Below are 23,657 nucleotides of genomic sequence, written 5' to 3' on the forward strand. Positions count from 1 at the left end.
CGTGACCACTTAGAAGATTACTTTATAATAACACATTAATAAAGTGTATGTTAATAAAGAAGCAAAATATACAATTGAACATTTTAAAACGTTCTCTAAATGGGAAACAATTGGGGGCTACAAATCAAGTTGGTATCCTCCGATTGATTTGTGGGAGCACTGCAAGTGCATCAGACAGAATATACTATGGACAATGAGTCCCCTCATTTGATTTAAGCAGAACAACATCCTTCCTGCTAAAGGTTTGATTCTCTTTTTAATATTTGTGAAAAGCTCTAACTTTTCCAAAGGCGAAACCATTGCATTGTAAATGCTTGTTTATATAGTTTTAGCTTCTGAAATTCAAGTGAGAGGTTTTCTGATCTAACGTTATGCCTCCCTGCATGGAATGTCTTTTTCATGTTTGTCTTTAATTAGTGAGGTTAACAGATGAAAGCAATCCGAATTCGGCTTAGCACTCTGAAATCACTGTTGAATGTATGTTAGCCTTTAAGCTGTGTAAAAAAGTTTCCGTTGATGTCATGCACTTCACAATTCTATTTCTTAATTTGTTTTATGGTTGCAACCGTCTGTTGACTTGAGGTAAATTGTCACTCTTTTCTTCTATTTTAGAATGGCAATGGATTTAATTAACTGCGCAAATAAAGATTAGATTTGTGTACCAAGACCAGTGACAGTACGGTGCACTAGGTACTTCCTGTACCCACACTAGTAGTTGGATCGTTAGGGAAGCATCTATGCTATTCTTCGCACTGGAAGCCTATGGTTCACTATGGAAAAGTATTCACACCAAATCCCGTTTTATCAACACATTATAGTAGCTAAATCTGTTTAATACACACCCATTGAAGAAAAAAAAAAACTAAAGTGTGTGTATGAAACTGCCCATGGGCTTGATAAGGCCACCCAACTATTTTGTAATCAGGACAAAATGTTTTCCAGTTTTCAATTATTGCTCGACTTTGGGAAAAGAAAAAACCCACAAAGAATTGAATGCCACCTTGACAACGATTTAAATTAAAAAACCCAAAAAACTTGAATCTGATGAGTTGTGTGCAGCTCTGTTGTTCAATATGAATATAGGGATCAGCCAGAGTAGGGTCTTAGTAAAAACACTTGTCAAGCGCAGGGTATATGGGTTATTCACCAAAACCAGTAACGATCCTTAGCATCTGTCTACAGCAAATTACTTTTAATCACTCTAACCTGAGGAAGTGATATGCATTGTTTGTGTGCCACTGCTGCTCGCTTCTATTTGCTATTTCTAAACACTGTCCACGTCACACTCGGCCTTTCATTAGCCCTATCATCGAGTTAAAAAAAACAAGGCAAACATATTACAAATACTGCCCGCTGATAAAGTAAACATCAGTTCACTAACCTGTATCGGGAAGACTTTCACAGCTACATAGTCATTCATTAGCTGCGCTTTCCAGACACAGCCAAAGCGCCCCCTGGCTTTTATCTCAAGTAACTGCAGGGGCTTAAGGCCAACTATAGGGGACGGTGGTGGTAGCCCTGGGTCCTAGGGAAAAGAAAGAAACGAAAGTTGATAGAAATTAAATCACAAGATTATTTTTTTTTAAATTAACTTAAGGAGCACAGGAGCAATTAATTTCTTTTCAACCGGACAGAAATTAAAAAATATTTTAACAGAGGAAAAATATATTGTTTTTACTAATCGATTTAACGTATTCATTTAAAGAAATCATACTTGTGAGTGGTGAAACCAACCAAAATGCGCTGTTTTTAATCACTGGAATGTGAATGTTTAACTAAAATCAACACTGAGTACACCCTAGAAATTAAGCATATCCTGATGAAAAAACCCACCACCTCCCACGAATCAGAACTGAAAACTGCCCCTCAACTTCTGGGGAAATAGGTCAGTGATCAAGTTATGTTACCAATATTTATACAAGAAGTCTGACCCATGCCATAATTTATGACCACAACTAAAAACACAAAATGATCCCCATTTAGATTCATTTTATGCAAATGCATTTCACATAGGCCACCACCAGAGAATCAGGCATGGATCTAGCTCCCGTGGACCAACATTGGACACCTTTCAGTCAAATTGTGTGGCTACCAATAAGCTTGCAACACATGTTTATCGGCTAAAGTATAATGTGATCGGCAAAACGGAAGTTATGGAAATTGCACAGTAGCTACTAAACATCGCCATGAAAAAAAGCCATGGATTTAAAGTGCTGAATCTCAAACATTTTGACCTTCCACCTGCCAATCAGGGACCCGCATTACCCATTACAACAGTCTTTAGATTGAGCTTTTACTTTAGGGACGTATTGTAGCGAAAGTAGGTTATTTTGTTTATATTTTCCTGCCCTTTAAGTGAAGAGTGTGCCAACATTGTTTCAGGTATGTTAAAATCAACAGAAGATGTAAAAGGCTCATTAACTGGCCCTCTACAATTCAGACACGTTAATGAAAAAATTGTGCAAATACTTGTTGGTGTGTATGAATAATTAAAGATGTTGCATTTTTAGCACCATTGTTTTGTGATAATTTTCATTGTGTTGCATCAATTCATAATTTCATATGCTTTCCTACTTCCACCCACTAGGTGTCAGTATAAAACCAATAAAGTACAACAAAACTGGCAACGGTAATTATCGTCTGTAAAGGAATATGTAGCGTGCAAATATCCCTGCTCCTATTCCGTTGTACTAAGACTGCTTTAAAAGTAATTGAAAAATAACGATTTCATATATTTTGCTAGGATTATCCCACGGGATGGTTGTTTTCAGGGGCATGAGTCATTTGCCACCAAATCTCCAAGGTCAGACACGACGCCTTCACATCCCGTGGCCATTTCCTGGAGGCCGCCATTGTGACCCACCTCGTTGATGTCCACGTGCCCATAGGGCGGCTTGCGGTGGCGGTACATCCAGAATGCCAGGAGGATCGTCATAGAAAGGCCAGTGATGGGCAGCAACGAATACACCAGGATGTTGAGAATGGACGGGGCAGCTTGAGGCTTTGGTCCAAACGTTTCTAAACATTTGAAGAAAATACACGAGGTGAGTACAAGATAAAACAGAACAAATTTAAACCTGTAAAATTCAAGTTGTTAAACGAAACTTTACGCACTGCTCCACATACTCCATGGTCAACAATCATTTCAAATCCGAAGGCATTACCGCCCGCCCCAACACAAACTGTGGCATTTTATCTACCAACCATAGGAATATTCCAACTGCTTCGATACAAGCTAAATACTTAAAGCCAAAAGCGATAATGTGCTTGACAGGAAACTAGGCCACTGGAAACCAATTTAAAGGAACATTGGCACACTGCTTCACTGCCAACTTAAATTGGGGACTATTCTAATTTAACTAGGGGCATAGCGGGGGGGGGGGGGGGTCTCCAAAACTTCGAAGGGCCACCATTCAACCTAAGGTCAATATCTGGGAGATTCGGACATTCTGCAGTGGGGCCCCATCATTTTGCGTTATGCTACTGTCTGCATAACATGCGGATCTCAGGGAGCCAGAAAACGCACCAGTGCCTTTCAGGGAGTGGGATATGGCCCCAAGACTCAGCGGAGCCGAGGTCTGACAGACCGAGTTCATCCGAAAAGACTGTTCTGGTAAAAAGGGCGAGTGATGGCAGTGGCGTGGAATTGCTGTGAAACAGCACAACATGACGTCGATAACAAAGGGGCAATGGATGTTTTGACCATAAGGGCTCAGTTCCCAACAACAATTCTTTTTTTGGTTTGCCTTCGGGAAACTCAGAGCTCAAGTCATATAATCTCTAAAAACATCACAAAAGTGCACTAAGAGTGGGCTCTGGGTCAGCCCCTTCTGCTGCCTTTCCATTTCCTTTATTCATTAGCGAACCGTTGGTTGGGCTATCTGTCAAGTGTGGATAAGCCCAAGACATTTCACTGATATCCACGTAACGTTTCCATTTTACAATTACCATCTGCAAAAGCTGAGGAAATAACACGGCCTCACAAGTTGTTGTTTCAGCTAAGTTTAATATACGATGGCTAGCACGCCAACTGACGCAGAAGCCATCTCAGATGAGGGGGTGGATTCTCCCTGTCTCTACAGTCTTGCAAGATTGTCAAGTGTTGCTCTCATCACGTCTCGCTTCCCTGCCGCACTTAGCGCTGCAGGGACAGAGTGCCTGGAGTCACTGGCTGGCGCTCACCAACAGCAGCACGTGAGCTTCGATTCTGAGAGGAATCGCCTTATCTAAGATTGCTGAGTCAATATCATAACAGTATGTGTGTCTTGGCTAAAGAGATTTCGTGGAGGTCTACTTCATCACCGGATGCTCGCAGACGGTGGTAGCGGCTGGCAGGCACTTTGCACACATTTGGCAATTATGGAGGTCCTACCTCACCCACAAGAGCTTGGCCTTTAGGCATCGCACAATCACCACATCCTCAATCCGTGCACTGTGAGGCACTTACCACTCAGCTGTATCAATCACTTGGCCATGAATTAGGGCATTTCAGAAGGGAAGAGTAAGTGGACTGGTGGGGTTTGTCCACTCCATAGTAAGGGGCGTTTCTGCTATCCACTTCGCGACCCCAGTTTTACCTTGGGGCTAGTCGTGCTGTTTCTGCAGGGCTCTCATAGGCATCTCAGTGCAGTGACAGCAAGAGGTTTTTGGAGCGGTCCCCTGCTTTGGAGCTCTCCATGTTAAAGTGAATAGGTGGGCAAGGCTTACAAAAGAATATATATATTTCTACAAAGGTGCCCAGTGTTGAAGCCGCACTCCATCACAGGTAAGTGTAACACACTTTATTGAAATAACATTTGACTCCCCGTCCTGTATAAAGTCTCTTGGTCCGACGCGTTTCAAAAGCATTTGGGCTTTCTCATCAGGGACCATGCCAGGACTCGACTGCTTACTGGCACCACTTTCCCTTACTGCTTGCTCCGGTGTCCAATTGGCTACAGGTGCGCCAAATTTGAAATTCCTCCTTGTGCAAAGGCCGCTGGGACATGTAGTTATTTGCCTAATTTTCCCCCTTCGATGGGTCCGAGGTCTGGCATCAGTTTTAGAGACAGATTCTTGCCCTCCAGTGGGCTCCAGGGCGAGATTTCAAATGTTTAATTAAAATCCTGTCATGCCTTCGCAAAACCAGAATTGTCCGGTCGTGCAGAACCTCCGATGATTTTCAGGCGGTGCGTTGCTTACGCGGCCTGGAACCGCCGCGATACGTATTTCTACAAAGGTGCCCAGAGTTGAAGCCGCACTCCATCACAGGTAAGTGTAACACACTTTATTGAAATAACATTTGACTCCCCGTCCTGTATAAAGTCTCTTGGTCCGACGCGTTTCAAAAGCATTTGGGCTTTCTCATCAGGGACCATGCCAGGACTTGACTGCTTACTGGCATCACTTTCCCTTACTGCTTGCTCCGGTGTCATATTCATTAATTGGGACTAAAATATCCCTTTGTATTGCACTCCGCACTCTGATTTTTTGTGAAGGAACATTTAGTGACAGACCTTGATAGTCCACTATTGTACAGACTGGATCTTCATTATAGACTGATTATAAACTCTAATAGAACTGGAAATGGGGTCCTTAAGTGTCGGGCACTAGACCGAGTGAATCCTTTAAAATTTATTTAGGGCAATATGTACCAAGATATTGTATTGTTGCATATGACAATTCCCTTTTTTATTATTCATTTATTTTTGGAGAATATACAGGTTAAATTCTTTAAATGAAATTGATCACGATTACCCCTTTCCAAAATGGTGGATACATGGGCAATGCTGTAATGTCTAACAACAATTTGGCCCATTCGTTGCTGATTTAGCTTTAAACAGAGACAATGTTAAGCTAATTTGACAAATATACCAGTCTGTAAATAGGAAAATATGTGTGTTTTTTGATTAATGACATATTGGTTACATAGAGGAATATGGTCCATTTGGTACTTACTAATGGCCGCCGCAAAACATGATGTCAATTGTACTTTCTTTATGTTTAATTTAATTTTCAATCAGGAAGTTTGTACTTAAATTTGTTCCTCACTGACACAGGTTAAACGTGTGAGCAAGGCACTTCTGTGCTGAAACGTAGCGTTATTTTGGAAAATAAACGCCCATAGCTGACTTCTTCCGAGTGCGTGTGGTGCTTATCTGGCAAAACTTTAAAGACATTGAAATTTCTCGGCGGCGGGGTTGCCGAGATATACACGCCACCTGACTACGGGAACCGGATCCCAGCAACCTACCCCTGTTTTGGAATTCATATATATATATATATATACATACATATATATCCAAACATCAAGTGCCTGCTAAGGAAGAGCCCACTACTGGAAGGTTAGTATCTGTGAAATCTTTAATGAAGGTACTGCATGCTGTAAGATCGCTGCTCACGCTGTAATCATCCTGCTTCATCCCCGACGCGTTTCGTGCACACCTGCACTTAATCATGGGCTGCGGGCTTTGGTATTGCGGAAGCGGTCATGTATTTTTAAAGCACCTTAGCGATTGAGTCCCCGCCTCAGTGGGCGTGTCCACAACATGTGGAATTCTGGTTCTTGTGGTGCATAGTCAATTCCCCAGTGGGTTACAAGCCGCTTTCACAAGTGTTCAACCATATTGTCCCAAGTGGGTTGCAGAGCCTCATTCTTTCAAGCACCAGCATATTGTCCCTTCAATAAACAGCTTCCAGTACCAACGCCGCGGAGCCGAGTGACACCGCAGCAGGTCTGCAACACAGCAGGGCTCCTTCCGCGATCCAGGCCGAACCGCTTAAACATCCAAACATCAAGTGCCTGCTAAGGAAGAGCCCACTACTGGAAGGTTAGTATCTGTGAAATCTTTAATGAAGGTACTGCATGCTGTAAGATCGCTGCTCACGCTGTAATCATCCTGCTTCATCCCCGACGCGTTTCGTGCACACCTGCACTTAATCATGGGCTGCGGGCTTTGGTATTGCGGAAGCGGTCATGTATTTTTAAAGCACCTTAGCGATTGAGTCCCCGCCTCAGTGGGCGTGTCCACAACATGTGGAATTCTGGTTCTTGTGGTGCATAGTCAATTCCCCAGTGGGTTACAAGCCGCTTTCACAAGTGTTCAACCATATTGTCCCAAGTGGGTTGCAGAGCCTCATTCTTTCAAGCACCAGCATATTGTCCCTTCAATAAACAGCTTCCAGTACCAACGCCGCGGAGCCGAGTGACACCGCAGCAGGTCTGCAACACAGCAGGGCTCCTTCCGCGATCCAGGCCGAACCGCTTAAACATCCAAACATCAAGTGCCTGCTAAGGAAGAGCCCACTACTGGAAGGTTAGTATCTGTGAAATCTTTAATGAAGGTACTGCATGCTGTAAGATCGCTGCTCACGCTGTAATCATCCTGCTTCATCCCCGACGCGTTTCGTGCACACCTGCACTTAATCATGGGCTGCGGGCTTTGGTATTGCGGAAGCGGTCATGTATTTTTAAAGCACCTTAGCGATTGAGTCCCCGCCTCAGTGGGCGTGTCCACAACATGTGGAATTCTGGTTCTTGTGGTGCATAGTCAATTCCCCAGTGGGTTACAAGCCGCTTTCACAAGTGTTCAACCATATTGTCCCAAGTGGGTTGCAGAGCCTCATTCTTTCAAGCACCAGCATATTGTCCCTTCAATAAACAGCTTCCAGTACCAACGCCGCGGAGCCGAGTGACACCGCAGCAGGTCTGCAACACAGCAGGGCTCCTTCCGCGATCCAGGCCGAACCGCTTAAACATCCAAACATCAAGTGCCTGCTAAGGAAGAGCCCACTACTGGAAGGTTAGTATCTGTGAAATCTTTAATGAAGGTACTGCATGCTGTAAGATCGCTGCTCACGCTGTAATCATCCTGCTTCATCCCCGACGCGTTTCGTGCACACCTGCACTTAATCATGGGCTGCGGGCTTTGGTATTGCGGAAGCGGTCATGTATTTTTAAAGCACCTTAGCGATTGAGTCCCCGCCTCAGTGGGCGTGTCCACAACATGTGGAATTCTGGTTCTTGTGGTGCATAGTCAATTCCCCAGTGGGTTACAAGCCGCTTTCACAAGTGTTCAACCATATTGTCCCAAGTGGGTTGCAGAGCCTCATTCTTTCAAGCACCAGCATATTGTCCCTTCAATAAACAGCTTCCAGTACCAACGCCGCGGAGCCGAGTGACACCGCAGCAGGTCTGCAACACAGCAGGGCTCCTTCCGCGATCCAGGCCGAACCGCTTAAACATCCAAACATCAAGTGCCTGCTAAGGAAGAGCCCACTACTGGAAGGTTAGTATCTGTGAAATCTTTAATGAAGGTACTGCATGCTGTAAGATCGCTGCTCACGCTGTAATCATCCTGCTTCATACTGGAAGCTGTTTATTGAAGGGACAATATGCTGGTGCTTGAAAGAATGAGGCTCTGCAACCCACTTGGGACAATATGGTTGAACACTTGTGAAAGCGGCTTGTAACCCACTGGGGAATTGACTATGCACCACAAGAACCAGAATTCCACATGTTGTGGACACGCCCACTGAGGCGGGGACTCAATCGCTAAGGTGCTTTAAAAATACATGACCGCTTCCGCAATACCAAAGCCCGCAGCCCATGATTAAGTGCAGGTGTGCACGAAACGCGTCGGGGATGAAGCAGGATGATTACAGCGTGAGCAGCGATCTTACAGCATGCAGTACCTTCATTAAAGATTTCACAGATACTAACCTTCCAGTAGTGGGCTCTTCCTTAGCAGGCACTTGATGTTTGGATGTTTAAGCGGTTCGGCCTGGATCGCGGAAGGAGCCCTGCTGTGTTGCAGACCTGCTGCGGTGTCACTCGGCTCCGCGGCGTTGGTACTGGAAGCTGTTTATTGAAGGGACAATATGCTGGTGCTTGAAAGAATGAGGCTCTGCAACCCACTTGGGACAATATGGTTGAACACTTGTGAAAGCGGCTTGTAACCCACTGGGGAATTGACTATGCACCACAAGAACCAGAATTCCACATGTTGTGGACACGCCCACTGAGGCGGGGACTCAATCGCTAAGGTGCTTTAAAAATACATGACCGCTTCCGCAATACCAAAGCCCGCAGCCCATGATTAAGTGCAGGTGTGCACGAAACGCGTCGGGGATGAAGCAGGATGATTACAGCGTGAGCAGCGATCTTACAGCATGCAGTACCTTCATTAAAGATTTCACAGATACTAACCTTCCAGTAGTGGGCTCTTCCTTAGCAGGCACTTGATGTTTGGACATACATATATATATACATGTAAGCTGCCAAACAAAGCATCACATTTTCGTTTTGTTTCACGGACTCACTTTGCTTTAATCCGCACTCATGCACAAGGGAACCCACGGTTTCTCCACCCCCACCGCACCAATTTTCTCAGTCCACCTACAAGGGACTCTGGGACATGTAGTCTTTCCCACCACGCGGGATGCTGCGCAGGTGTGCTGATACTAACGCAATTGGGGGAGGTGCAGACTTGATACCTCGGGTCTTAAGAGAGGCGGAACCTACAGCTGAGTGACATTATTCTGTGGAAGCTTCGGGCGCTGAAGACGGCACAACAACAGCCAGAAATGCATCCGCCATTACCTGCAAATAAAGCTTCTTAAAGTTTCCCCTGGGTCTCTGCTATCTTTTCAAGGAAGGAGTGTATGCTGCACACATATACATATATATATATATATATATATACATATACATATATATATATATATATATATATATATATATATATACATACATACATACATACATATATACATACATACATACACACACGTTTTGGGAACCCCGGTTCCCTTGAACACGTTTTTTTTTTTTTTTACTAGTGGCAAGGAGCTTGTTTTGGGGATTCGGGCTCCTGCGTCAGTTCACGTGCCACAAACTACAGATATATATATATATATATATATATACACACCCACACACGTGGGTGTTTTTGTATATACATATACACACATACATTTAGGCCATGGCATGTTATCTAGATCAATTGAACTAATAAACAAACATTTATTACTACAGTGCAAAGATAACATTTCATGTTTATTGCTGAAAAACTGGTAAAGGAAAAACTTTTTTACTGTCGATCAGACTACAAATAATTACATTGCACAGAGAACAAATAGTTTCTTACCTATCGGTGTATTTTTGCAGCTTGAAGATCTTTCTGGATTCACTATGCTGTGCATTATTCCGTGATCTAGTGGTTGGGTCAGGAATCGTAGTCTCTTTTTTTTTGTAGCCCAGGTGGGCGTCGACGTCCCACCTTCTGGTGTACTTCCTGTGACGTCGGCACGCTTCCTGCGGAAGCTCCCACCTTTGGGCGCCATCATCGGATTCTTTTGTCTCTTGTTTTTGTGTTCTGTCTGTGAACCCTTGGCAATGCTTTCAAGTTCTACCTTAAGTAAATGATTTTTCACTTTGTACCTTAAAGTGTCTTTGTTTTTTATTCTTTGTATTTCCACCTTCTTCTGCCTCATCTTTCTGGCGGAGGTGGGTGGGTTCGCTAGTGAATCCAGAAAGATCTTCAAGCTGCAAAACTACACCGACAGGTAAGAAACTATTAGTTTTGCAGCGTGAATCTTTCTGGATTCACTATGCTGTGCATAGACTTTGTAGCAGTTTGTTATGTTTGTGGCGGCTGGGTGGAAGATGAGCGTTGGTAGTTGAATATATGTTGAAGCACTTTCTGTCCTACTTGTGCTTCTTTGTTCATTTGTATATCCACGCAGTAGTGCTTAGTGAACGTGTGCACTGAAGCCCATGTTGCCACCAGGCATATGGCCTGAATAGGTGTGTTAGCCAGGAAGGCTATTGTTGCTCCCTTTTTCCTGGTAGAATGGGCTTGTGCCCCCTCTGATAGTTCTTGCCCTGCCTGTTTGTGGCAGAATTGTATCGTTAGTGCGATCCATCGTGCAATGGTGTCTTTTGTTACTGGTCTACCTAGCAAACTGGTTGCGAAGGACACAAAGAACTGCTTTGTTTTCCTGTGCTCCTTTGTTCTTTCTATGTAATGCATTACTGCCCTTCTAGCGTCCAGAGTGTGCAGTGCCCTCTCTGCGCTTGTGGATGGTTTCTGAAAGAAGCTCAGTATCTGTATTGTTTGGTTCATGTGGAACCTTGACACCACCTTTGTCATGAAGTGTGGGTCCATTCTTATTACCACCCTGTCATTGTGTATTTGGATGTAGGGTTCTTGCAGCGTTAGTGCTTGCAGCTCGCTTACCCTGCGCAGCGAGGTGATTGCCACCAGAAAGGCGGTCTTCATTGTTCGCATTTGTAGTGAGGCCTTATGGATGGGTTCAAAGGGCGCTTTCATAAATTCTGTTAGGATTAAATTAAGGTTCCATGCCGGTGGCAGCATCCTCTTAGGTGGTGCGATCCTTTTTGCCCCTTCCAGGAATCTCTTCACTACTTGTGATGTAAAGAAGCTCTTTCCCGTCTCTCCTCTTGTGTAGGCTACTATCGCTGCTAGGTGTACTCTTAGTGAGGATGAACTTAGTTTTGCTTTCAGCAGGTGTGTGAGATATCTTAGCACCATTGATTGCCTTGTCATCTTATTGTGTAGTTTTTTCTTGCTGCACCATTTTGTGAACCTCTTCCATTTTGTCACATAGCACCTTCGTGTGGTAGGTCTCCTTGCCTCTTGTAGCACCCACAGGGTGCTCTCCGGTAGCCTTAGGTGTGCAAACTAGGTCTTCAGGAGCCATGCAGCTAGGCTGAGGCTCTTTGGCTAGAGGTACTACACCCATACTTCTCCGTTTTGCATGGAAAGTAGGTCTTTTCTTTTCCCGAACTTGTGGGGTGGTCCCTATGCCATTTCCATTATTTGTGAGTACCAGGTCTGCCTTGCCCACTGTGATGCCACCAGGATCAGTGTCATGTTGCTGGTTCTGCACTTGTTGAGTACCCTGTGTATCAGTGGTATCGGGGGAAAAGCGTAGGCAAATGTTTTCGGCCAGCTTATCCATAGGGCATTCCCATAGGATCGTTCCCCTGGTTGCCAAGTATCGGCATTTTGCATTCTGGTGTGTTGCAAATAGGTCTATCGTCAGTGCTCCCCACCTCCTGAATAGCCTTTGCGTTTCCTGTGCTTTGAGCTCCCACTCGTGGGATGCTGATGTCTGTCTGCTGAGCCAGTCTGCTTCCACATTGTCCTTCCCTGGTAGGTGTATAGTTAGCAGATCTATTTTGAGTGGGATGGTCCATCTCCATATTTCCTGTGCTAGGTTGGACAGTGCGACATGGTCTTCCTCCCTGCTTGTTGATGTAGAACATCGTTGTTATGTTGTCGGTTTGTATCAACACTCTCTGGTTGTACAGTTGTTTTGGGAAGGCCTTCAGGGCGAGGAACACGGTCTTCAGTTCCAGGTAGTTGATGTGATTGACCGCATCTGCTGGAGTCCACAGACCCCTCACCTTGAGCTTGTTCATGTCTGCTCCCCATCCCATCTGGGATGCGTCTGTGGTGATGGTCACCGTTGGGGTTGATGGTAATAAAGGCTTCCCTTTTGTTATGTTCTCCTTGTTCCACCAGGTTATCTACTCCTGCTCTGCGTGCGTTACAACCACTAGATCTTTCCAACTTCCTGTAGCTTGTGACCATTGTTGTTGCGGCCATTCCTGGAATGGTCTCATGTGGAGCCGTATATTGGGGACCAGGTGTATGCAGGACACCATCATCCCTATGATCTTGCTCGCTGTCCTCACTGTCAGAGCTCGCCCGTTCTGGTAGTGGCATGTCTCCTTCAGCAGAGCCAGTGTTCTCTTGTCGCTGGGGAACACCTTGCTCTGTATGGTGTTGATCTGTGCACCCAGGAAGATCTTCATTTGCTCTGGTTCCATTGAGGATTTTCCCCAGTGTATGGAGAATCCCAGGTCTGTCAGCGTTTCTGTGACTCGCTGTGCGTGTTCCTTGCATGCCCTGTGAGAACTTACTTTTATTAGCCAGTCGTCGAGGTAAGGGTATACATGAATCCTTTCCCTCCGCAGGTACGCTGCCACAGCCGCAAGACATTTGGTGAAGACCCTTGGTGCGGATTTTAGTCCGAAGGCTAGGGCTGTGAACTGGTATTGTTCTTTGTTGATGGTAAATCTTAGTAGATGTTTGTGCTGCCTGTTCATGGGAATGTGCAGGTAGGCATCTTTGAGGTCTATGGTGGACATGAAGTCTCTGTCCCTTATCTGAGGAATCTAGTAGGGATGTCATTTTGAATTTGTGTCTTTATGCATTTGTTTAGGAGCCTTAGATCCAGGATGGGTCTTAGCGTTTCATCCACTTTTGGTACTAGGAAATAGTTGGAGTACACTCCCTTGTTCCTTTCTCTGAATGGAACTGGTTTGATGGCCTCCTTATGGAGGTGTTCTTGTGCTTCCTCTAGGAGTAGCGCTAGTTCTTTTCCTGAATGCGCCTTCCTTTTTGGTTTTCTGTTTGATGGTTTCTTTTCCAGTTCTATCCAGTATCCAAACTGTATGATGTTGAGTATCCATTTGTCTGCAGTTCTCTTCTTCCACTCCTGGAAGAAATGTCTTAGCCTGCCTCCTACTGGTGTTATATGTTCGTTGATGTTTGGTCCGGGTAACCCTCTCTTGTTGACCTTTATGTGCTCCACCCTTGGAGGGGTCGTGTGGTTGGGCACGCTTTGCGGGACGGAGTCACTTTGAGGTGGGTTGCTGGCCCCCTCTTCTTGTTTGCCCTCGTCCATTCGCCCTCCTGCTAAAGAACTGGCCCAGAGGCTGGTACTGCCAGGTTTGTTTTTGCTGTCCCTGCTGTGACTTGATTGTCGGCCTGGTGAGCCTGCTGGAATGTCTGGTGTGATGTTCACGGCTGGTTTCCTCCCCTTCCGTTTGGTCTCTGTGTCGGGGTAACCCTTCTCACCCCTCTGAATTGTAAGGCCCCCATGGACCTTGCAGTCTTATTTTCTTTCTTTAGCTGGGTTTTTTTATCCACCGGTGCCCCGAACAGTGTTTCTCCATTGAAAGGGGTGCTCAGAATATTGTTCTGTACTTCCGGCTTGAAGCCTGAGATCCTGAGCCAGGCATGCCTTCTTTCTGTGATTCCTATCATAAGCCTGCTGGATGTGTCAGCCCCATCCATGGCTGTTTTCAGGAAAGAATTTGCTATATTTTTTCCTTCCTCCACCAGGTGTGACGCTCTTTGTTAGTATTGCTCGGGGAGGTGCTTGAGCATCTGTCCGACCTCGTCCTAATGCTGGTGTCTGTTTAGTAGGGCATTGGAGTTCGCCATGCGCCATTGTACCGCTTCATTCCTCTCTATTTTCCTCGCAGTTAGGTCCATCCTCCTACTTTCTTTGTCTGGTGGTGGCCCTTATGTTGTTGGGACGTTTGCCCTTTACCTGGCTGTTGCCGCAATAATGTAGTCTGCCGTGACGGATCCCTGGATGTAGGGAGGGTCCTTAGAGGAGTGCTCCAATTTCTTCTCTGTCCTAAGCGTGGCAGACCTGCAGGTCGCTGGGTCTTTGTACACCTCCCTCCCTTGGTCCATGACACTCTGAAGCATGGGGAGGAATTGACTCCTTGTTTGAGTGGGGAGCAGGGTCTCTAAGAGGAAGCATGCCTTTGGTTTTTCCTCCTCCAGTTTGACTCCATAAGCCACTGCCACGTTCCTGATGACCATGTCATAGGCCCCAATGTCATCTGGTGGCGAAGGCCTCTAAGGATACGTCCCCACGGCCTCTTCCGGGTTTTCGGCGTCGAGGTCCTGCCACTCCAGGTCCTGTGCCATCGGGGATGTAGAGCCGAAACTAGTTAGCTGGTCGTCGCCGCCTTCTTCCTCGTAGTATAGGCCCTCTCCTCTAGGTGTTCCTGGGGTTCAGGAGTTTTTGGCGGTTCTTCAGCGCCAAACTTCTCTTCCTCTTCTATTTCGACGATCTGCGTCGGCAGTTTCGACGAAATCGTGAACCTTTTCATTTTCTCGTCAAACTCCGTCTTCCTTTGCAGGATGTTCTCCATTTCGGCCTCGAGCCTTCTCTTTTTTCTCTCCATCTCGACGGCATGTTCGGCGTCGAGCGGTTCGGCCGATCTCGTCAACTTAGTTGTCGAAGCAACCTTCGGGTCCTTCTCCTTCGAAGTCGAGCGGTCCTTTTCGGGGACGTGCTTCGACGACCTTGGCTTTTCGCCGGTCTTTGCCGCCTGGGAGTCCTTTTCGAAGGGTCCGCTGGGCTGTTTGTGCAGCTGCGGCCGTCGAGATTTTAGGCACCAGTGCTCCCTTCGAGCACTTAGACTGTTTTTCGAGAGTCTGACTCAGGCTTTCGAGAGTGTCGGGGGGTTAGGGGTCGATGTCTCTCCTACCTCTTTTTATGTGGTTTCTTATCGGTATCTACGACCATGTAGTCATCTGGTCCCTCGGCAATGTTGTCCTCTTCGTCGCTGGAGTCCCAGGTCCCGAAGCGACAGAGGTTGGCCTTTGCCTTGCATGGTGTAGTTGGCTCTTATTTGTCTCTCTCTAACCCGGAGGATCTTCGGGGTGAAGGCGGAGCAGGCGTTGCAATCCTTGCTCTCGTGGTCGACCGGCAGGCAGAGGTTGCAGACCGGGTGCTGGTCCTTCTGCACGTATTTGTGGTGGCAGTTTCAGCAGAATTTAAAAGGCGTTTCGTCCATTCCTGCGCTCAGGGCCCCCCCTGTGTGCGCATTCTCCGTTGGACGTCGAAGATCTCGAAGTTCTCCTCCTTCTTCGTCGTCACAGCTTGGTGATCTTGTTCCTCGGTATCTTCTCCAATCTTTTCCGTGTAAAATTAGTCTTTTTCCTCTTCTTTCCTCCAAAAACTCTGGAGCCCCTCGGTAACAATCCAGACCCAAGGGCGGAAAAAAGAATCTGAAGATGGCGCCCAAAGGTGGGAGCTTCCGCAGGAAGCGTGCCGACGTCACAGGAAGCACAGCAGAAGGTGGGACGTCGACGCCCACCTGGGCTACCAAAAAAAAAAAAAGAAAGAAAAGACTACGATTCCGGACCCAACCACTAGACCGCGGAATAATGCACAGCATAGTGAACCAGAAAGATTCACTCTGAAAAATAACAGTTTTATCTGTTGAATGTTTTTTTACTTTATTAGACAAATTAAACCCCATGAATCCTGGTTTTAGTTTAATACAGTTAGCTATAAAAATACATGAAAAAGGTCATGCCATTAAGCAAATATGCATATGTGCAGAGAACAGCTACTTTTACAGCTACTGCGGTAGGGCAAGGCATCATGACTCACTCTAGGCTTTACCTCAAGCCATGGCCAATCCCAATACTAATAAATAGCATATTACCCTCTGCACCTATGTATACATACTATGTATGAATCTGTACATTGAGGGAGATTTCATAATGAGTGGCTGTGTAATATGGGCCTATATTGACATTGAGATGGTATGGTGATATTTATAAACCACAAGGCCGAAGGCCAAACTTTAAAACACAATGGTGAACATTCAATTTGAGGCTTATATTACATTTTAAGCTTTTTTATTGAATGATTAACATTGGTTTCAAAATTCAATATTTCACAGCAAAGAGGCCTTCTCTGAAATACTTCTAGTATTACACAGTGCTGAATTCATTTGCATTGCAGGATATTTACCTTCCCTAAACAAATTAAAAAATAAATGGGTGGCTAACAGAGCATTTCTGCTTTCTTTTGGTGATGGTAAAAAAAACAAGCATTTACAATGCAACGGTTTTGCCTTTGCAAAAGTTAGAGCTATTGGCATTGTAAATGACAACTTTTTTATTTATGTGTTGGTTTTGAAAACAGATAAATAAATGGCATAGTCATTTTCAATGGCAATAGCTTAATCTCTCGGAAATGCCACACACACACCCATAGAGAGCCCCCCCACACGCACACAGAGCCCCCCCACACACCCACACAGAGCCCCCCACACACACAACCACACAGAGCCCCCCACACACACAACCACACAGAGCCCCCCCACACACCCACACAGAGCCCCCCCAACACAGAGCCCCCCCCACACACATCCACACAGAGGACCCCCACACACCCACACAGAGGCCCCCCCACACACCCACAGAGGCCCCCACACTGCGAGCCCCCCCACACACCCACACAGAGCCCCCCCACACTGCGAGCCCACAAAGCACATATTACTGTAACTATTTGAGGAGATAATAGGTGCAGTAACAGCAAATTTCACAGCGCCTTATTCTGGGACAATCTTACCAACAACTGAAAGACCTGAGGCGCATTTTTTTTTGCTTTCTTAACGGCCCATCATTACAATTACTGAGCACTTTACTAACCTGGGTCATCAAAACTAGTAGCAGAGCTCAATTTATCCCGGTTATTGCAGTCGATGGGGCAGCTGGATACCACCGCCTGTGTTTTTGATGGCTGCCGTTTTTTTTTTTTTTTTTTTATCTCAGACCAGGACTGAAGCATCAAGACAGTCATGAAAGATTGAGATAAAGAGACAAAAATGTAAAAGTGGAGGAAAGCAAAGCTATGAGCGGGGCCCCTAGAATTAAGTGACGATTAGGACCAGGTTATGTGGCAGGCTTAACTAAATTATGTGGCATGAAAAGGCGAAGTACGTGGCATAATTTGTGGCAGCATTACTTCAATAGGTTGAATTGTTTTGCAAGTTTGCACTATCTGGGAACGTTCACTCCTCATTAGTATGGGTTCAACACCATAATAGAGACATCAGTGACCGAAAGATGGCCAGGTAACTTTTCGCATGCGCTGTAGCAGCAACACGTGAGACAGAGCATAGTAATTTGCAAACCGTATGCGCTAGAAGCACTTTGTGTAATTTACCCCGCAGATGATGGATTACTGGGCAAGTGAGAAAAATCACAATTATGCGGAAAACACCCTGGCGGGAAAATCGCCCAGACCATCTGGGTATGAGGTGTAATCATGTTTATGCAGCATTGATATTTGGAAATTCCGACATTCTGCAGCGCTTGCTACTGCCTCATGGGGAAAACGGAAGAGCCCTTGTACTTTTTTTTAACCAATCAAGCACTGAAGGTGTGCAGTATTGCCCAAGGAACTAGTCTGTGGCACTGAAAGCAAACGCAGTGCTGGACGGGGAAAACAGACTGCACTGCTGGCGCAGACAGACCTGAGCAGGCTAGACTGGGACCAGGCAGCCTGCATCTCATCTGCCACTGATGCGTCTGTAGAGCTAAATTAATGGCTCGGGGAAAGGGGGTTGGGGAAGCCAGAGGTGGAATTAGTTAGATGAGATGCATCGCCAGAGACAAACCCAGGACTGAAAATATTTGCGCTTTTATGCTAAACAAAAAATCCACCACATGCTGCGAATGCCACATGTGCAGGAGGGGGGGGGGGGGGGGTGGACAGTGAAAGGAACCAACGTTTTACAAAGTAAGCAAAAATAAGGCATTCTCCAGCTGGCAAACTTTTCCATCACAAAGGCACCACAGTCAATCAGGGCACATTATCTGGGCAAATACAATGCTTCGCTCTGCTGAAACTGCTTTTGTTTAAGTCAAAGCAGGCTCTTAACAAAAATGCGGCCGTCGTTGGAGCCCCCCCCCTCTGGGGGCTCGACATCACCAAGGTGCCCGCTGAGCCCCTCTGGGCTCTCTGTAAATGAAAATGCCCCCGGAGCCTGTCACTAGGCTCTTAAAACAAACAATGCCCCACGTTGGCGGAGCGGGCGGCCCGCTGCCACAGGGCCGCTCGTCTGCTGCCGTTACGATGGAGTCCCGCTCGGGGGACTCAGGAAGAAAAGGGGCCTCCTGTGGGAGCGGCCCTCTGACCAGACGGTGCCGCTCACCTTGCCTGCCAACACTGTGCCTCTCGCAGGCCCCACATGTTCCTGGCACACCTCAAACTGCAGGCAACACCTTTAGGATTGCAGGATAGGTATTGGAGATTACGCGTCCTGCACGTCCTGGGACACCATCCTGTTTTCTGGGTGCAAGGCACATAGAATCTGAGCCAATAGTGACCGGTCATAAGAGCAAGGAAAGACACGGAACCGGGGGGTGGGGGGGGAAGGGGGCGGGAAAGACACGGAAGCGGGAGGGGGGGCGGGAAAGACACGGAAGCGGCAGGGGGGGCGGGAAAGACACGGACAGGGGGGGGGGCGGGAGGATCACGGCGCACGCACTTTTATAAACAAAATGCTCCTTACCTGATCGCCTCGTGGGAACTCGAATCTCACAGCCAACTCCAACAACAGACACTTGAAAAAGACAAAAAACAAGCCGACTCAAAAAAAAAAAATAACACACACCCTCCGCCGCGATGACGATCCGAAGTGGGTGGAGAGGGAAAAAATGTCGGGAACGCCCCCGAATCTGGTCCGGCCTTGACGGACAGATCCGGCTCCCAATGGCTAGCCTCCATTTATGGAGCTAGCCAATGGGAGGAGGGGGCGGATACCCGACCCCACAGAGCAAAACATAAGATTTTGCTAGCGCATGCGTACTTCGTACGCATTGCCAAGCAAAACCTAAAAATGTTCACAACAGTGCTGCTATCAGAGCATTTATCAGCACGCCTGGTAAGCTCGCCCTTGTAGGTCCCATGGTTGGTGGAAGCATCTACCAAGGATCCCTTCCCAGTGAGTAAAATTTAATATTGTGAACACAGAACCCTGTCAGCAAAAAAAGTTACTGTCCCATATTGTGCTTTATTTTCATTCTTTATATATGTCTTGTTAAACCGATTATGTAGTGTCACTGTACTTCTAAGGAAAAGCACATTTCAGAAGTTAATAATTTGACTTCTAAAAATGTCCATTGTTGCATAAAACCTTTTTAAATATCATAACATACCTACCAAAAGCAAATTTTCAAACCAGTGACTGATATCTTTAATCTCAGGCAAACGATAAATACCGAATAGATGACGATCAAACGCTCCATATTTACTTTACTAACAAGTAACATGTGACATATATAGTCCTATACTGGCACTCGGACGTTGACCTTGTGGTTCATAATACTACCAGAACCCATAGATGCACTATATGGAGAGAGCGTGGAGGGAGAGGAAGAGACGAGAAAGAGGGGGAATAGATAAAGAGGGGGAATAGATAAAGAGGGGGAGAGGGGGAGGGAGAAGAAAAGAAAGATGGGAGAGACAGAGAGGAGGTAAGAAAGAGAAACCTTAAAACAGTATGCAATAGCTAGTGTGTGGTTATGGTTTAGTCCCACAGTGCCACGAAAATACCTACATACACACACAATATACAAATTTAAATAAACATTTAAGTCAAAGCTCCTGATAAACATCCTTGTGCAGCCAGTAACACAAACATCAAACAATTCTTATAATAGGACCAATTAAAAAGCAATTTCAACAGCAGGTGATATCATCTGCTTACCTCCGGCAAAAATACGTTTTCCGGGCAATGCACCCGTACCGATCATGAAAATACAGAAGCAATTTGGTTCAGCCTTTCACTCGCATACCACCAAAAAAAAACATACAACAAATTAAAACCTACACTTCCAACCCCATGAAGCACACTCCTACCCAAAACTAAACCAGACACCGATCTGCAATGGAAACGTTTGGAAAGTCATACCGCAGACTACACTTATAGTGCTGCCATGCCACACTAATGATCGAAGGTGTGTTACACAAGTGCGTATTAACAGTATTTCCTATATTTCACCCACATGAGCTACATGCAAGGTAGACCAAGTTATTTTGTATAGTTGCTTACAGTTGAATACAGTCACAAAAGTATTTTACTAAAGTACTTGGCAACATAACTGACTTTCATATGTAAAGCAAAGGTGTGTACGTGGACTACATACCAGTACCTGGTTCAGGAAGGTGAGTGAACCGCTCGTTGCAATAGTTCCCTTCACAACAGCAGAAAAACACTTGAGGGTTCTCTTCTTTTGCGATACAATCTTGCCTGCAGATCAGTAGACACAAAATACATGCAGCACCCACATTATTTGATGGACCAATATGAGACTTTTATAAACTACCAGATACTACTGCATTCAACATTTATTTCATTTTATTAGAGAAATCTAAGCGGTAAACGAATATCAACGCTACAGCGGTGCCCCAAAGTTTGACTGCGGTCTCTTTTTTTAAAGCAGTGGTGGTGTGCAAAGTTGTAATAAGCAAGAGTGCGTTTATTAGGAGATCCAGATTAGTCTAGCCATAGTTTGGGTAGGCCTCAACTGCTTAAACCCTGGCATAAACTTGTATTTCCGCAAGCATTCTAGATGGTGATGAAAATGATTGCGCAGTCACAGAAACCGCTGCAAATAGCTCGTTTTAGTGTTCGAAATATTTTATGAAGTTCTACAAAGAATACGAAAACCGAAATACAGGTAATGTGTGCTTTCCGGCAACCCTTCAAAATTACTCAGCCAGGTTTCAACAAGTACAAAACTGAAAATAGCTAGTTTTTATTTATAAAAACTCACATGCTTGAAAACTCTGCGATCTAGGAGCAGTCATTGCAGTTTTCAAGATTTACCATAAGTTGCTGAGCAAAACTATGCAACTAGAGTAGCTGATGGTAACTGCTTAGCGAATTTCCAAGATTTCTAACGAGCACGAGTGGACCAGAGAATTATTTAAAGTAATAAAAAGAATATATGAAGCAAAAAAATCACTCATAGCAAACACTGTCCTTGTGCACCAAGACACGAACGCATTTAAGATGGGCCATCTATCATTAACATAAATTAATGCATGCGCATGAGCTCATAGTAATGAAGGCCACATTTTTCATTTGGTCAAGGAAGGGTCGAAAGATGCATAGAGGTTACTAAGGACAATGGAAATCTTCAGTTCGTTGTAGATGCATGTGTAAAAATTGAAAAAATAGGTTTGTTTTCTTTTTATGTTTCATAGCACATTTGCTAATCTTAAATTATCGCTATTTATACACAAATTGATATAATTGTAAGAGCGTAGATTCCACAGATGCCCACCTTATGGTAATCAAAATGATTAGTCCATTAAGTTGCACAACCTTGGGTTTGTGCCATGTACATGCTCCTAATCTTCGAACTCTACATCGGTCCCTTGGCCCTTTCTCGCCTGGAATGGAGGCCTGGCAGGTTCCATCGCACAAAGGAAGTACATGATTCCAACATTTTAAACATATGTTTTATTCCGAATATCAGATTATCAAGATAGTAACACATAAAATATATGGAAAAGAGGGAGTCACACGCCTGAAAACAGTCACTAAAGAACCATAAATTTAGATCCCAGATCTTGAAGAAATCTTCATTTCTACTGCCGCTATTGTTTTCTTCCACCTATGAAGTCTTATAGCTCGTAGGTCACTCCACCGATTTATACAATTGATGTATTTCATTAACCCCATTGGTACTCATGACGAGCTGAGCTCGTCATGAGGCACGGTGGCCGCGTGCTCATGACGAGCCGAGCTTCACACGTGGGTCTAATTCCCCAGCTGTGCTGAACGTTCTTAAAAACGGGCGTGGTCATGACGAGCTCAGCGCCACTGTGCAGCGTGACGAGCCAAGCTAGTCACCCGCACCGTGGCACTGCGCGCGCACCTCCTCCCCCCAGCGCCGCGGGGGAATTAGCCCTGCAGCGAAGGTGTTAAAACTATTAACACCGTGCCAGTGGTCAACAAAATTAAGTTAATTTGGCCCCTTGGAGACAGTTTTACTGACCACTACACGTATATGTTCTTTTTCCTCATTTGCACTGTGTCCCTCACTGACCTTATTTCATCGCTTATCTTAAAAACACCTCTGCTCCTCCCTATTTGAGGAGTCGTAGCCCACACCATGGACTTTGCAGTCCGGGTGTGAGGAGGGAACCCTATATGAAGCAGGTCACTTTCATGTGAGTGAGGGTTCTTGTCCTAAAAAGATTTCTTCTCTAGGAGTTCCATCACACATACACTTATTAGCACACAGGGCAACATTTGGTACCTCAACAGCCGCCTCGCATTCTACACACCCACCCGCCAGCTCCGATCCGCCGGGCTCGCCCTTGCCACCGTCCCACGAATTCGCAGAACCACCGCCGGAAGATCCTTCTCCTACCTGGCAGCCAAGACATGGAACTCCCTCCCTACCCACCTACGGCTGACTCAGGACCATCTCTCCTTCAGGAAACAACTCAAGACCTGGCTGTTCGAGCAGTAGCGACTCCCGCTCCCCCCAGCGCCTTGAGACCCTAGCGGGTGAGTAGTGCGCTATACAAATTTGCTGATTGATTGATGGAGTAGTGGCGATCGGAGCGGAGAGAGAGGCAGCGATGGTACTGGGTGACTGTGGTGACAGCCTCCAACTCGGATACAAGCACAGGGGATGTGGTGGAGGAGGTCCAGGAGCAGAGTGAAACTTGACATTAAGCATTATTCTGATACTTCAGTTGACCTTGTGCACTGCTCATATTGATATGCCCCCAGATGGTGAATGTCTGAATACACCTTTTGCCAAGTTGTGAAACCATGAGGGTCCCCTAGTAAAAGATTGCAGTCCTGGATGGCTTGTTTGCAGTGTACATGTGAAAAAGCAGGCGAATGGGTGACATGTACGAAATGTGACAGGAATGCTATTTCTCGCCCCATGTGGGTGTTTGACTCAGCTGATTAGTTGCCAGTTTTACAGTTGTGCTTTAAGTTTCCACAAGAGAGCTTATTTGGCAGCGAGGTATCCAGCAAGTGTGAGTGTATGAGTGACTGAATGGTA

At 45.7% G+C, this 23,657-nt stretch overlaps 1 protein-coding gene across 4 annotated transcripts in view; it reads right to left on the bottom strand.

Annotated features, from left to right (window-relative positions):
• The window catches only part of ACVR2B (activin A receptor type 2B), a 376,358-nt gene that overhangs the window by 164,752 nt on the left and 187,949 nt on the right, over positions 1-23,657 (bottom strand). For 2 of the 4 annotated variants that reach the window (XM_078663209.1, XM_078663207.1), the window contains exons 3-5: positions 20,769-20,872; positions 2,864-3,018; positions 1,382-1,525 (exon numbers count right to left, since the gene is read on the bottom strand). In XM_078663209.1, the coding sequence (XP_078519335.1) occupies positions 1,382-1,525; positions 2,864-3,018; positions 20,769-20,872 (403 nt within the window). The remainder of the gene's footprint in view (positions 1-1,381; positions 1,526-2,863; positions 3,019-20,768; positions 20,873-23,657) is intronic. The other 2 variants (XM_078663210.1, XM_078663208.1) reach the window with 1 other exon arrangement.

The sequence above is a fragment of the Lissotriton helveticus genome, chromosome 10 (genome assembly GCF_964261635.1).
Source record: "Lissotriton helveticus chromosome 10, aLisHel1.1, whole genome shotgun sequence".
Taxonomy (NCBI): Eukaryota; Metazoa; Chordata; class Amphibia; order Caudata; family Salamandridae; genus Lissotriton; species Lissotriton helveticus.